Source organism: Phodopus roborovskii, unplaced genomic scaffold (genome assembly GCF_943737965.1).
Source record: "Phodopus roborovskii unplaced genomic scaffold, PHOROB, whole genome shotgun sequence".
In the NCBI taxonomy this organism is placed as follows: domain Eukaryota; kingdom Metazoa; phylum Chordata; class Mammalia; order Rodentia; family Cricetidae; genus Phodopus; species Phodopus roborovskii.
The window spans coordinates 1773630-1788918 of NW_026126558.1; the positions used below are offsets into that span (position 1 = coordinate 1773630).

Here is a 15289-nt window from a genome sequence, read left to right on the forward strand (position 1 = left end):
TTTCAGCAGGGAACAGGCATCATCCTTCTCTTACTATCTCTATCGTGAGCTCCTAAAAGCCCTTTGTTAACACAGCACCCTCTCCCCCACACCTCAGAAACCCAATCACCTTATGTACATATCAATATTCTTAAAATGTCAATTTTGCTTTCAGTGGGGGAAGCCAGCCTAGCTTCAGTAAAGCACCAGTATAAGAGCAAGCATGTTATATAAGCCCATATGATAACAACAAGCAAGTGCACCAATAACTAACGTCATTCTTAACTCAAAAGCATAACCCATAAACCAAAAGAATCTACTTCTTTAAAATGTCAAGGAGTATCTGAAGCAGGTCACAGGTTAAAATAAGAGGCAGCAGGGTCCTCTTCCCATTGCTGCGGATCATCCAACCTTTGTTATAAGCCTGAAAGGAGAATGCTCTGATTTATAAACAAACAATGACAGTGGTGCGACAAGCAGAATGGAGAGAGTCTAAGAACCACTCACCCTGAGCCCATGAGCATGGTGGCATCTGGGATGGATCGATACGTGTTGGGCAAAAATCACCAAAGATATAAAACAAAATGTCTCATACCCTATAAAACAACTTCTGATGGCATACTGGTTTTCATTATGCAGAAGTAAAATATTCACTACCAACCCTGCAATTAGCTAGAAAATTACAATAATTACAGCAATTTTGTATCCCATCTCCAGACCAATTAATAGATATATGACCTTGTCAACATGTAATAATCAGATTGCGTCCACAACAAAACTGGAAGGGCTATGGATGTTGAATAGAGCTTACTCAGAAAAAGAGGAAATTACTTGAAATTCTGAGAATAGCATTTGTATGCCATGCTCTAACAACTCAAAAGGAAATACAATAGAATAGTAGTTTCAATGTATATTTAAATCAGATCTACACACACACACAAAAAAAAACTTGCATGCTAATATCAGCTAAATGTTAAAGGCTAGATCTCTAAACCAAAGATCCTTGTCTTGTCTATCTTTGAACAAATTTTTAAATAGATCTCTATATTCTTAGATAAGAAAAAAACTGAGATCAAAAAAGGGGAAAGGCAGGCTAGCCTGAACAGCTGAGCCTTGACAGCACTTACTATGTGAGCCTGATGAAATGAGTGCAATTCCAAAAACCCACATGAAGGTGACAGAGAAAACAAACTCCAGGAAGCTGTTCTCACACCTATGTATGTGTGCTATGGCACATGCCTCCACATGTATATAGCATTCACATGAACACATAGGGCCTCAGTTAGTTCCATAAAGGTCTCAAACTTGTTACATAGACATGACTGATCCCGAACTCTTGATACTCTTGCCTCTACTTCCTAAATGCCAGATGATGAAAGCACACCAACACATCTAGCTGAGGACTGTTTAGATAACATATCCTTGACGTGACCAAATGCTGCTCCCAATTGCTTAACTTGGTTTAAAATATATTTGCTTATATATGCACAAACTGTAATGAAGAAATGGTCAAGAAGGGAAAAACAATATATATCTCAAGCAAGCAGGGAGGCAAAAGGGGCAGTTATTTGGGAATGTCCTCAGCAAAGGGGAGGTGGAACAAACTTTTCTTTTCCAACCCTAAAGACATCTTCATTGTACCTGGGTCTCCTGTGGTTCAGAGCATATGCACAGTTGAAGGAATTGCTTAGCATTGTTCTACATGCAGATATGATTCTGTAACCCATCACTCTCCTAGCACATCCCACAGTGTACCTTTCAGGACCTCTACTCCTATATGTAAGACTTGTTCAATGTTAACTTGGTGTGCTTTCTTGTTTTCCTTGTATGCATGTTTTGTTCATGCTGGTAACTGAATTCAGGGCCTAACATACGCTAGGCACATGACATCCCAGTGAGTTGTATTTCCAGCCCCAATGCACAGATTTATAGTAGTGCAATAAACATGAACTGGGAAGGACTGAGGGCTAGAAAATGAAGAGAAGTGATGTAAAACATAAGCTCAGGATATGACCTGGCCATAGTACACATAAACTCCCCACAATTGTGACTGCTTGCACAAGACCTGCGGAAGATCAACATTCCCGCAGGCAGCATTAACTGGACTCTGTACTTAGAGAGGGAGAGGAAGAGGGGGAGAATAAGAAGGAAAGAGTTGGGAGAGAGGATAGAGGGAGAGGAAGGAGGAGGGAACAAAGGAAGAGGAATGGCCAAGGAACATGACTGTGGGATGTTGCTGAGGTTGAGGGTAAGGAGGAGTGGAGAATGGAAAGAACTAAGGATTACATATTACTGGTTGTATTGTAAACATGTATGAAAGTGCCAAAGAACACATAAAAATAGACTTTAAAAATAAATAGGGCAAAGAAACTGTCACTCAGTAAAACCACACAAGACCAGGTATTCATTCTGACCAAAAAAAAAAAAAAAAGACCTTAAACAGAGAGGCCTTAAGATAATTGAGCATAAAAAACGTATTTATTTCATTTGGGCAGGAATGTGCGTGAGACAGGGTCCCGTTATGACCCAGCTCAAAGTGTTCCTTCCTCAGCCCCGTGACAGCAGGATTATAGGCATATGTCAGCATGCTTTACCTACATGATAAATCACCTGAACATCTTTTCACAGATAACAATGGCTCAGCTATGAAATTTTACAAACAAGTATTATTTCTAGCACAAATATTTCACTTTCCCGAGTAAAATTTCCGGAACTGGTTATGGAATCCTTCAAACAAATGTCCTGAAACTGGAGTTCCAGGGGGAAGATTACTCCTCACAGACTCTGTGCCTCTAGTTCCTTCTCCCCTAAAACTCCACCAGAGACTTCACTGTGTCATTCTCTTCCTTATTGGCTATTCACATGAAATACAAGTTCTGTGAGTCACGGCTACAACTGAATGGACTGTGAGAAGCCTTTGGTTATTTCTACCCATAAAGACAGTGCAGGGTAGCTTATTGGCAATCTGTCTTCATTACCCTTAGGGAGCAACATAACCACTGACTTCTTGGGTAAAAGATACAGGCCCAGCTTCAAAATGTATCCAATGTCTGACACCCACAAAGAACTCCATTTGTAGAAGCAGAGAGAAAATTAAGATGAAATATGCAGCAAACAGAAAGTTCTCACTTACTTGCCCGAAGGACTGAAGGCGTGACCTCAATTTCACTTGTGGCTTGATAAGGCTGAAAAGCAGAAGCATTGTTGGTGCCCAGCTCACTACCGAATATCTCTGGGCTCTGGGTTCCCGTGGAGCTGGCGCTGGTACCATCTCCTCCATGGTGAGGGTCCTGCTCATCAAACACTGCTACCAACTGGAAATAACAGACAAAGGGGCACTTGTGAATAAGGGCATTCAAATAACTACCAAATACTCCACCATATTGAGACAATCATAGGAGAAAATACTGACAGCAATGTTTCCAAGAATGCCAGCGTTAAAGGAAGCAAGACCTCAGTAAAGCATTGTCTCCCTGAGGCCTGATGCACCATTCACACATACATTTCTAGGAAGTAGGTTTTGTATCTAAAATTCCATGGGTAAAACACTGTAAGACACAGTGACATTCCAGAATGTTAGGGTAGGAGTGAGTTTAAATTCTTTTTATACACAGGATGTGATGCAAAGTACAAGAAAACCCAAGTACATGCATGTATAGATATATTTCATCTTTTCCTTCTTTCTTTGTTACCCTTTAAGATAAGAATCACAGGTCACCCAGACTGGCCTACAACTTGCTATGTCCAGGGTTGATGTTTCAGTTCTGATCTTTTTGCCTTCACACCCTGTTACCAATAGTTTTTCCCCGCTGCTGGGCCCACTGCCATGCCTGCCCCCAAAAACATACAGAGACTGTATTAGATATAATTCTGTTAGCCAGTTACTAGTTTCTTATTGGCTAGCTCTGTCTTAAGTATGAACCCATTTCTATTAATTTAAGTATATCCATGTGGTCTCATCTTACCGAAGAGTGGGCCAGGACCTCTGTTGTCTCCAGTCTCTACATGCTGACTCCTCCCTACTACTTCCTCAAATCCTTCTTGTCTCCTAGTCCCGCCTATCTTCCTTTCCTATTGGCCAACAGTGCTTTATTCATTAACCAGTATGAGAAACATATTTACAGAATGACAGCTCCCATCATCTCTTACAACACTCCATTTCCCAAGTACTGAGATTATAGGACTGAGCCACCACACCCAGTTTTCTGGGATGCTGGAGAGTGAACTCAGGCCCTCCTACATGCTAGGCAGATACTCTAGCAATTAAGCTTCAGCCCCAGACACGTGTGTGTGTGTGTGTGTGTGTGTGTGTGCATGTGTTGTGTGCATGTGTATCTGTGTATATGTATCTGTGTTGTGTGCATGTGTGTCTGTGTGTATGTATCTGTGTGTTGTATGCATGTGGGTCTGTGTGTATGTATCTGTGTGTTGTATGCATGTGGGTCTGTGTTTATGTATCTGTGCGTTGTATGCATGTGTGTCTGTGTGTCTGTATCTGTGTTGTGTGCATGTGTGTCTGTATCTCTGTGTTGTATGCATGTGGGTCTGTGTGTATGTATCTGTGTGTTGTGCGCATGTGTGTCTGTGTGTATGTATCTCTGTGTTGTATGCATGTGGGTCTGTGTGTATGTATCTGTGTGTTGTGCGTATGTGTGTCTGTGTGTATGTATCTGTGTTGTGTGCATGTGTGTCTGTGTGTATGTATCTGTGTGTTGTATGCATGTAGGTCTGTGTGTATGTATCTGTGTGTTGTATGCATGTGTGTCTGTGTATGTATCTGTGTTGTGTGTGTGTGTGTGTCTGTATCTCTATGTCGTATGCATGTGTGTCTGTGTTTATGTATCTGTGTGTTGTATGCATGTGTGTCTGTATGTATGTATCTATGTTGTGTGCATGTGTGTCTGTATCTCTGTGTTGTATGCATGTGGGTCTGTGTGTACGTATCTGTGTGTTGTGTGCATGTGTGTATCTATGTGTGAACTTGATTATACACTATATATGCTATACGTCACATATGAAGAAAAAGGATATTAAAAGATATATGATCTCCTTGTTGCTGCATAAAACTTAAGGACTAGTAAAATGAGTCATTTACAGGAATGAGTTTGATTAAAAGAGCGAATGGGAATTGATGATGGCAACAGGAGGAAAGGACATACTTCTGAATAGCTCTGCCTGTCAAAAGCAGAATTGTGATTCATTACCTAAAACACAAATTACTAACTGAAATTAAAAAGGGTGGCAACATGAGGCAGAGATACTGAGGACATAACAATGGCACAGACAATCCTGACCATTCTACAAACAAATACATGACCATACCAAACAGAAACCATCAAGATTCACTGGGGGGGGGGGGGGCAGAAACACTGTTTCCATTATTTAACATAAAGCTAAATATAAAATAAGAGTCATGCAAATACCATATTTGCTTCGTACATGCAACTCCCACAAACGCACATATCAGGAATGAACAAAAAAGTGAAAATATTTTGGACGGTGAAAGCTAATATTCTTACTGTCAGAAACAGCAGTTACAGAAAAGGAGATGCTGTAATGAGCTCTGTGGTGTTAGACTGGAATTGGGGCTCAGCACAAACTTATGGCTGCTGTGAATAAGCTACCCTGAGCAATACTATTTTACTGCTGGTATAACACCATAAGAATCCCAGAGAATACTTACACTGACTGACCTGGATGAATAGGCCAATCACTAGATGAGGCTATTAATCAATAACACTGTATGCACCAGATATATGAGGCCATTGTTGGCATAGGAAGGCATACTGAACATTAATATACTATACAATAATGATAAAATGTACTATGTATAATTTATTACTATAATTTTACATGACTGGCAATGAAGTAGGTTCTTTTATACCAACAAATGAGAAAAGCATTATGCTATGATCTCACCCGAGACCACAAAAATTCCCAGATCTACTGTAGTCTAATGGGCAGCCTGTTAGTAAAAGCATGCTGTGGTGTATGGATACAGGTGTACAAGTATGCAAACCGATGGTGTTGGTGAATGTTGATACCAGGAGGAGACAAATAAATGACCTAGCCCTATTCTGAGCTATCCCAGCACTAGAAGGAATGGCACCCAGAATCAGTGAGCACACCTCATGTCCAGACGTAGGTTTCTAATGTCATTCACTAATATGCCAAGGCATTTTGAAAAAACAGAAGATTAAATTGGAACAAATAAAACACACATGAGTGTGAATGCCCAGTGATGCTGATAGGCACATCAAAGGGAAGCAGATATAACCTTGGTTCCCTCTATCCCCACAACCAAAGCTGGGACAGCTTATGGTCAAATAAATAATTATACCAGGAGGTTATAACTGCAAAATAAACAACATATCTGTGAATGTGTGGTGGCTTAAATAATGGCAAAAAACTGACAGATGTCTTCCACTGTAGCATCCAAATAATGAAGACAGTAGTGGGGTTGGGGTGTGGCTTATTTGGTAAATGGTCTGCCTAGAAGGCTCAATGGCCCTAGGAATGAAACTAGAATTGCATAAACCAGACATTGGGGCAAAAGCACATAATCCCAGCATTTGGGAAGTAGAAGCAGGAGAATCAGATTCAAAGTCATCCTTGGCTATATGGCAAGTTGGAGATTGGTCTGGGCTATGTGAAACTGTCTTACACAGAAACAAATAGATAAATGAATGAATAAATGAATAAGAAACAATAGAATATAAGTTATCATTGGGAACACTCATAAAAATAATTGTCACAGAAAATCTAACAAGACATGTCAATATTAACAGGCAAGAATATAAAGAGAAGGGGATAATTGCCTATCTCAAAAGGCAATTATCCTGGGTTACAAAGTAAGTTGAAGACCAGTGTGGGCTATAGAAGATCAAGTCTCAAAAATAAATGAATAGATAAATAACAATGAATGAATAAGGAATACTGGAAATAAAAGTTATGATTAGGAAATCCACAGAAATAATTGTTACAGATAAAACCTACCAATGGATGTCAAAGTTGATGGACAGAATAGAAATAGAACCAATGCACTTGCCTGTCTTGAAGGTGTCCCATATTATATGTTTCAACCAAAGGAAGAAAGGTAAGTTAACTCTGCAGTAGTGAAAGTTGGCAGGCACAACTCTCAATACATAATATCAGCAGAAATAAGAACGCCAGCCCCAAGAAGAGAATACCAATTATGTGGCTGCTGTTTCTGCCAAACAGGTGTCACTTCAACTCGTCATAAACTATCAGATAAACCTTAAATTAAAGGACATTCCACAAAACACAGATTACTCTGATTCTGAAAAACAAGAAATCTGTGTGATAGGACTCCCCATAGGTATAGGGCCAGAAAAGATTCTAACCGAGAGGGGCAAGATCCAAATGAACTTTGAAAATCAGCTGACATGTAAGCAGCAGGCTGGTTTATAGTGACAATAGTTGCCTCTGATTATAGATGATACAGAGGTTAAGGAGCTACTGTAGGGCTCTGGTAGCTATCTCCCAACTTTTCTGAAAATTATAATTATCTCAAATAAAGTGAAGTTTCTATTGTTATGGGTAGTGACAAAGTACTGTGAAAGATTTCCCTCTGGCTCCTCTCATAACAGTACAGTTCTTTGAGCTCTACCAAGCTGTCCAGCAGCTCAGCAGCACTCCAGGAATGGGAGAACCATGTCTGTAGCCGAAAGGAACCACTTGTCCTAACACCCTGTTGAGGTTTTACAATGTCCACAATCTGTCATTAAAAGACAGAAGGCACATTCACAAAAATATGAGCAGCATTTCCTCATTTTTTTAGACACCTTTGTCACCTTGACGAAATACTACTTCTATCATCATGTCACAGAGGCATACAAAGAATCAGGAAAAGTGGAACTCTGCTGGGATATAATAGGTAATTAACTGATTGATCCAGTGGGATGTTACGTGGCAAGAACAATGCAAAGTGGAGTGAAAACTTGTGTCACTCCACCTTGTAATAAGCAGTGAAAATGATATACTTAACAGCTACAAAAACAAGGAAAATGTTTGTGATTGTACTTCCAAGTTTTCAGAAAATGTCATCAAGTCCTGTTCACCTAGCATGACTAGTAGATGCCCCTGTACTGAGGGCACAGAAATCTCATGTCAAAGAGATCAGCGTACTCTTTCTGAAAAGTGATAAATTCTTCTGCAGCTATGCTCCAAATGGTATCTGCCATGATTCTACTCTGCTCTGATAACATGAGAGCAGCATAAAAAAAATGAACATGGCACTGTTTGAATAAAACTATAAAAATAGGCAACAGATCCAATCTGGTATGTGGGGTTACCTTTATGACCCTCCACACCAGGGATGCCTCTTTCTGCTACCATCCAACTGTAAGGTTTCAATCCAAATAAAGACACTCAAGGTATATTTGTAACCCTATTAAGCTACAACACCAATGTTGAGTTAGTTGTTCATCAGAACACGGGATTTCTAAAACAATTTAAATACCACATTTTGTACAAGCTGTATGGTTTAAGATGTATTTTTAAGCTATCAAATTTTGACATTTTAGTGTTTAATTGGAAATAATTGAAATTCAAGTTTGTTATTAACTATGAGGTCTTTTTAAGAATCAAATCCTTTCTGCCTACTGGAAATGGAGATGGAAAATGACAAGTCTTTAAATGCCAAACATGGAAGTGCTTATACACGTATATTAGTTTCAATAATTATCTCCAGCATTTTGAGAAAACACAGGATTAAGAAATCTGGACTGTGTTGTGAATAAATGCTATGTGAATTTCAGTGGTAGAATCACAGTTGGTGATTTTCAATATGCCAATAACATACAATTTTACAGCTTTCTTTTAAACCAAACTTTAAGTGCCAGGTGCAGATATGAAGTAATTTTGTGTTAAATTGGGAAAGATTTATAATTTTAGAAAAGCTACTCTACAAGAATACATATAGAAACACAGCAAAAGAAAACGAGACCTCCATAGAAATTCCACAGATTCAAACTCCCTGCATGCTCTTCAAAAAGTAAAAAAAAAAAAATAAATTTAAGTTTCTAAGACATGACTCGACTCCATATTTTAACAGATGGAATCTTCACCATCCATGAACCAAATCATTCTTTAAGATTTACTTTCAAATTTTTTAAATTATGCATGTCTGGAGTGGGGGTGGGAACAAGAGTAGAGATGCCCTTAAGAGGCCAGAAGAGAGTGTTAGATTCCCCCATATGTGGAGTCACAGGGGGCTGTGGGCCTCCTAGTATGGGTTCAAGGAGTTGAAATGGGGTCCTATGCAAGAACAGTACCTGTTCTTAACTACTAAGCCATCTCTTCAGTTCCAACGGTTCACTCACAATAGCTATTAGCTACTCTCTTTTCTGTTCCTTGCATCTGACAAGTATGATGGGGGGAAAGACAGGCTGAATTAGGATAATAACGGGATAAGCCAAATGTAAGCATATCCTATCCAATGCTATACATTTCCCACTTACTGCAGGTCAAGTCGCTTTAACTCCAAGAAACTCCAGGACATGGTGCAAATAACTCTGATGGGTAAAATAATGAGCAGAAAGTCCACAAGCGCATGGACCAGAGTGGCCAAAAGCAGAATGGCCAAAAGCAAAACAACATACTTAAGAGCAACCAGCCCAGGTTTCTTCAGAGGGCAGCTTGTACATTATAGGCCTCTTCTTATCTCTAAAGGCTTCCTTAGTTGGAAAGAGGATGATCATTACAACAGGCAGAACAATGGCCTCCCACCAAAACTATCCATGTCCACATCTCACAGAGTAGTTAATGTCACCAATGACATTAGGATGCAGGTTATTGACCAGGAAACAGACAGCTAATCCAGGTAACCTTACAATCCCTATCTAACCAAAGAAGTGTGAAACTCTAGAAAATCTGCCCTGGCTTTAGCTGGAGATCTGTGAGGATGCACAGAGATACTGGCCACTGGCTCTTAAGATTAAGAGTGAGAGCTGTGAGCCAATGACTGCTAAAAGCATCTATGGGCTATTATTATTATTATTATTATTATTATTATTATTATTATTATTATTATTCACAACTGCCAGTGAGGGATGTGGCTCTACTAACTCTGTGACATTCCTGGGAAGACTAAGGTCACCTCTCTGCCATCCATAATTGTATGTAAATAAGCACACACCACATGAAGCCACTGGCTTATAAGTGATGTTTCCTGGCAGAAAGAAGAACCTAATGGTGACATGTAAAGAACATACCAAGCACATAACTGGTAGTCCTCACCAAATTATATCATGATAGTGTATATACATTGTAAATACAAAAGAACAAGGACAACCTCAATTGGTATGTTTAGGTTCTACACATACACACACACAAAAAAAAAAGGTTTTTGTTTTTAAGGATCACAGAAAAGGAAGAGCACAGAAGGGGTTAAGAACCCTTCTAGAGAAAAAAAATAAAATGCTCAGATCAATGTATAACCAGGAGACAAAGCTCAAATCTCCTGTGGGGTGTAACAGTTCTCCTTAACAGAAAAGGAAACTGAAGATCAGGGAAATGGGGTGTTCAGAGATTCAGTAAAGTGAGAATGACTGTAAGTCAAATCTACTGGACTTCCAGTAGCCCGAGTTCTTAATCTCCCTGCCTATAATGCCTCCCACACCAACAACAGACCCAATGGGCCATAGTCTGTGGATTCTAAAAGTCTCTAGCTAGGAGTCTCTTGATTAGCAAAAGGCAATAATCCTCATACCAATCAATGAAACTTTGAGACCACCACCTAAAACTTAATGACTGTATTTGATGGCCATCAAAATAATTGCAAACAATACCAACTTCATGATAGTGTGGCTTGGTGTTAATCGTGGAACGCAGAAGGGAGGGAGAGGGAAGAGTGGAAAGCAATTCATTAAAAATTCAATTAGTCAACAAGCTGGGCAATAGGAAAAGAATACATCAGAACCAATGCTAGTCTGTGTTGGGGACAGTACAAGCTATGCTATTAATCTAACTTACCTCAGGATAATCACACACACACACACACACACACACACACACACACAGAGCTTCTTGAGACCCTCTCCAAGACATACTTCCAACATCTATAATCCCTGTCTTGACATTACTGAACTTTCAGAAGAAAATGCACGTAAATTAACAATGCATCCCAGGTAGGACAACACCCCTATCTCTACAACACTGAGACAATCCAGAAATATGAAAGAAAGACTCCTACTCTGGGGTACAACTGAACAAGTGTTGGCAGAAACAATTCTCCTGTTACTAAGAGAGGCAACAAAAAAGAGTATCAGAACAACAAGAGAACCATGTAGAAGGCTAAATGTGTGACTTTCATGTTCAACCTCATCAGTATATATTCATCCACAAACAAGACTTTGGACCATGTTTCCAGTCAAAACATTTCTTCCTTCTTTGTAACCTAAGTGTAGGAAGAATGCATGTGACTTTTCTAAAACTATTTCTTTCATGTGAATTCTTTACTCATTTGTAACATGTATAATGCAATCTGATTGTATTATATATTGTATTGTATAATGTAGACCTCACAATCTAATTCACTGAAGGAGAATTCTCTACATTATAGTGTGTACCTAAACATTATTATTTAGCCTTTCCAATCCTTTGGACAATGTAATTCAAAGGCCAACAAAATCACATACAAAGTTATTGTTAAGACTCTAAAATATGGCTGTCTAAAGAAGGACAGGTGCAGATGTGCCATATATTGTCCTTTCCATGAGTCTGCCTCTCATTGCTCATGCTTCAATCTGTAAGCCAGCCTTTTCTTAAAGATTTCAAACATTAAGTCATTTTCTCAACAAACTCCAATCTGTTTTTACACTATCACCCTGAAATTCTTTTCTTGACTGAAGCGAAGGTCCCCACTTTCCCTCAGCAGAGGTTTCTGAAAAGAATTCTGGGCTGTCTCCCTCTACCCCTAAGCACCCTGTCTCTCTTTCAAGAGATTACAAAACCAAAACTGAGATCCTTAACTAGGAACATTTGCTTTATTCCTTTTACTTTTTAGACTAGAGAAGAGCACTGAGCCAAGGCTTCCTGTATCACTTTGTGAGGACAATTCCCTTTTCACCTCACCACGGAGTTCTCCCTGGAAGCTGCACTTGGCAGGCTGTGCTGGTGTTTGGACCAGGGGTCTCTGAGAGCAAGGTGACTTCCATGGAATCTACAGTCTATTCAGGAACATAAGTAAAGGAAGATGGAGATAAGTCATGAAAATTTCCTGCCAGTCAAGTCTTGTGAACTTTATAACTTTGGTTTTTGGCAATCAATGATCAAAAACTTTCCACCCAAAATTAGAACTCTGAAGAATCACTTAGTTCCAAGTTATAGAGGCTGTGTTTAAAAGCAGAAGAAGTAGGAAGGAGAATGTGGCTGTTGTTGAGCTAGTCAGTCATAAGGACCAAGTCACAGAAACATCTAGACTCTGTGTCAGGCCTGTGATGAAGCAACAGACATCAGCAGAGCATCATCCTGCACTCAATACAAGACAGTAGTGTCAGTGCAGAAACCAGCCTGTTTCCAAGGCAACCTGCCATGTATATGGGAAATTCACTTGGGAGTCAGTAAATCCTGCAAGTGCAGAGTTCACTGTTTGAACAAGACACCCACTGGCAACTTAGCTCCCTCTAAAAGCATGACCAGAAAATAAAGAGAAGTTTAACTGCTTCAAAGGATAAAGGGGATTCACACAACTCTATTAAGATGTGGAGATGGGCAGATAAAAAGAAATTGGGTGACCTAAGATGAAAAGGAAAAAATGGTTTATTGTCAAGTTCAAATGCACCAATCAAGGGTAGTGAGTGGCAAGTCTGTACTACTAGTGCTTAGGAGGCTGAAGCAGGAGGACAATTGAGTGTAGATTAGCCAGTACCATGTAGATCCAGACTCCAAAGTCCAAAAGATGTACCAAAAACATACACTCTGTTCAAAGTTCTGAATGAAAGTTGGAGAGGACATGTACTGAAAGTCAGTGTGCATGCTGACAGACAGGAGCCAATATTAGCAAACTATCAAAGTCCAATCAATGTGTTTTGTAAAATCTAAGCCCCGTGCTACATTACAGAATGGCTTTCAGTTTAATTTGCACACAAAAGGAAAGAGCAGAGTGTGGGTTTTAAATATCCACTGGGGCACAGATGGGAAGCTTCAAACATTTTCTGAAGTGTTTGTTGCTCGATTCATTGTTTTAGTGTCTTCCACAGGATAGATGAAGATGTCCTTGACATTAACTTAAATTATCTCTGGTGTACAGTACCATGCTGATTAAATTAGGCTCATTTTAATCATCTGGCAGATGTATTCTAAAAGCAACCAAATAATAAAAAATTTTAATCAACTCTTCATTAGTACAACCCGTTTAGCAGTACTTTAAGAAGTAAACACACTGTAAATAATAATTGTGTGCCAATCCTCTCTCCCACATGTATGTGATGGGTAAAAACATAAAAAATGTTAGCTTGCAAGCATCCCATATATGTGATGGATAAAAACAAAGAACTAAATAGCTTACAAGTACTCCCTCCAGCCCACAGTTGCTTACGCCACTTTGATGCACTGCAACTCCTTGAAAAGGTAAATGCTATAGAACCTAAAGAATTTGCCGAAGAACAAGAATTCAGAAACTACATTCTAAAGAATACTGATTCTGAGGAAAAGAAGTCTCTACCTTGCCTTCTGTCTCACAGAAAATGTCCCAGAAGATGACCTGGAATCCATGAGAGAGTTTCACTCCCCAAAGTGAATAAGGGATTGGAAGGTACTGTGTGGGCCTGGGCATTTTCCTCACCTACCTGGGCTCAGTAATGGAGTCTGGGACCTTGTATTAATAATGGCAAATTGCATGGATTGGTTACTGCAAGCAGCAAGTACTTAATAAACTTATATTACTCTAGGGAAAGTTTCAAGGGACTCGTCAGTGTGATGACAGGAATGCACCCAAGCCTTATAACCTATAACCTGAAGATTGGCACGTCCTTAAAGACACACCATCTAATTGGCATTTATTCTGTGGGTGGTTTCAAGGGGGCGCAGAGAAAAGACCAGGAGGGTAAACACTCATAGCTGGTTAGTCCAATAATGAAGAGCCTAGACTAATAGAAAAGCAGTGGTGTGAAAAGACAATTACAATGTATAATTATGAAAATATAGAGCCCGGACTTACTTAAAAGGATTGGCACATGTGATGTGGATAGCAACACAAAGGTAGGAGTGGCACATGAGGTTCAGACTCTCAGCAGGGTGGGTGGTCCAGGAAAACCCAAGGACAAACCAGTGACTGGACATTCAGCTTATAGAAAAGCTAAGAGGAAGAATAGAGAGCCAGGAAGACTAACGTAATATCATGGATATGAGAAGGAAAAGGAGTCTCTCAGCCTGGAATCTGGCTGAAGCCTCTGCAAACTAAAATTCAAGAATTCCAGCACAATTAATACTAGTTGTACAGACTGCCAACACTGAGACAATTGGTCTGTATAGAAAAATATTTTCAAAGAAATATAGAGACCTATAGGTAAGGCCTTTACTCTCCCTGAAATATTTTCCAGGTATCTCCCAATGAAAACCATTAACTTTGTTTACATGGTGTGAGCCAATGCTCCAGGAAACACTTGTCACCTACAAGACTGAATGGCTAGTGAGAACTTTACTGACTGGAGAGGTTGAAATGTTACAGGTCCAGAGCATAATTATAAAGTATCTTGGGGTGCCAGGGGGATGGCTCGGTGGGTAAGAGTACAAGCATGAAGACATGAATTCAAGTACCCTGGAACCATGTAAAAAGCTGAGAGTAGTGATATGTTTCTGGAAGCTCAACGATACAGGACTGAGACAGGCAGAAGCCCTGCCCCCACCTATGCAGCCATCCTAATCAAAAACAGCAAGCTTCTATTCAATGAGAACACCTGCCTGAAAGAAATAAGGCAGAGAGTGGTGGCTTCTTACGGCCACCACAGACACAGGCATAGGCCCTGACACACACGTATATGCACAGCAAGCACATAAATATACACATTAAAAATTATTTTCAAGTGAAATAAGAACATTATTTTGAACTATCTTTAGCCCCCTTACTAACTATTCATTGCCCACCTTTGGGTATGACCTAGCATCCTTTTAGGTAAATCCTTTCACAATGTACAGATTCTCAAGCTTCCACCAACCTAAAGGGAAACAGAGAGAATCTGGGGCCTATAACACTGACTTCCCACCTGGCTGCACCCTGACTACCTAATGTTCTCACCAGTGAATTTGGAAAACATCAATTTATGCCTTTATCTATTGCTATTAAAAA

The 15289-nt window shown here is 39.7% G+C and overlaps 1 protein-coding gene across 1 annotated transcript in view; it reads right to left on the bottom strand.

The window, feature by feature from the left end:
* Positions 1 to 15289, bottom strand: part of Pard3 (par-3 family cell polarity regulator) — a 535997-nt gene that overhangs the window by 325488 nt on the left and 195220 nt on the right. The window contains exon 3 of the mRNA XM_051201603.1: positions 3113 to 3293. Coding sequence (XP_051057560.1) covers positions 3113 to 3293 — 181 coding nt within the window. The remainder of the gene's footprint in view (positions 1 to 3112; positions 3294 to 15289) is intronic.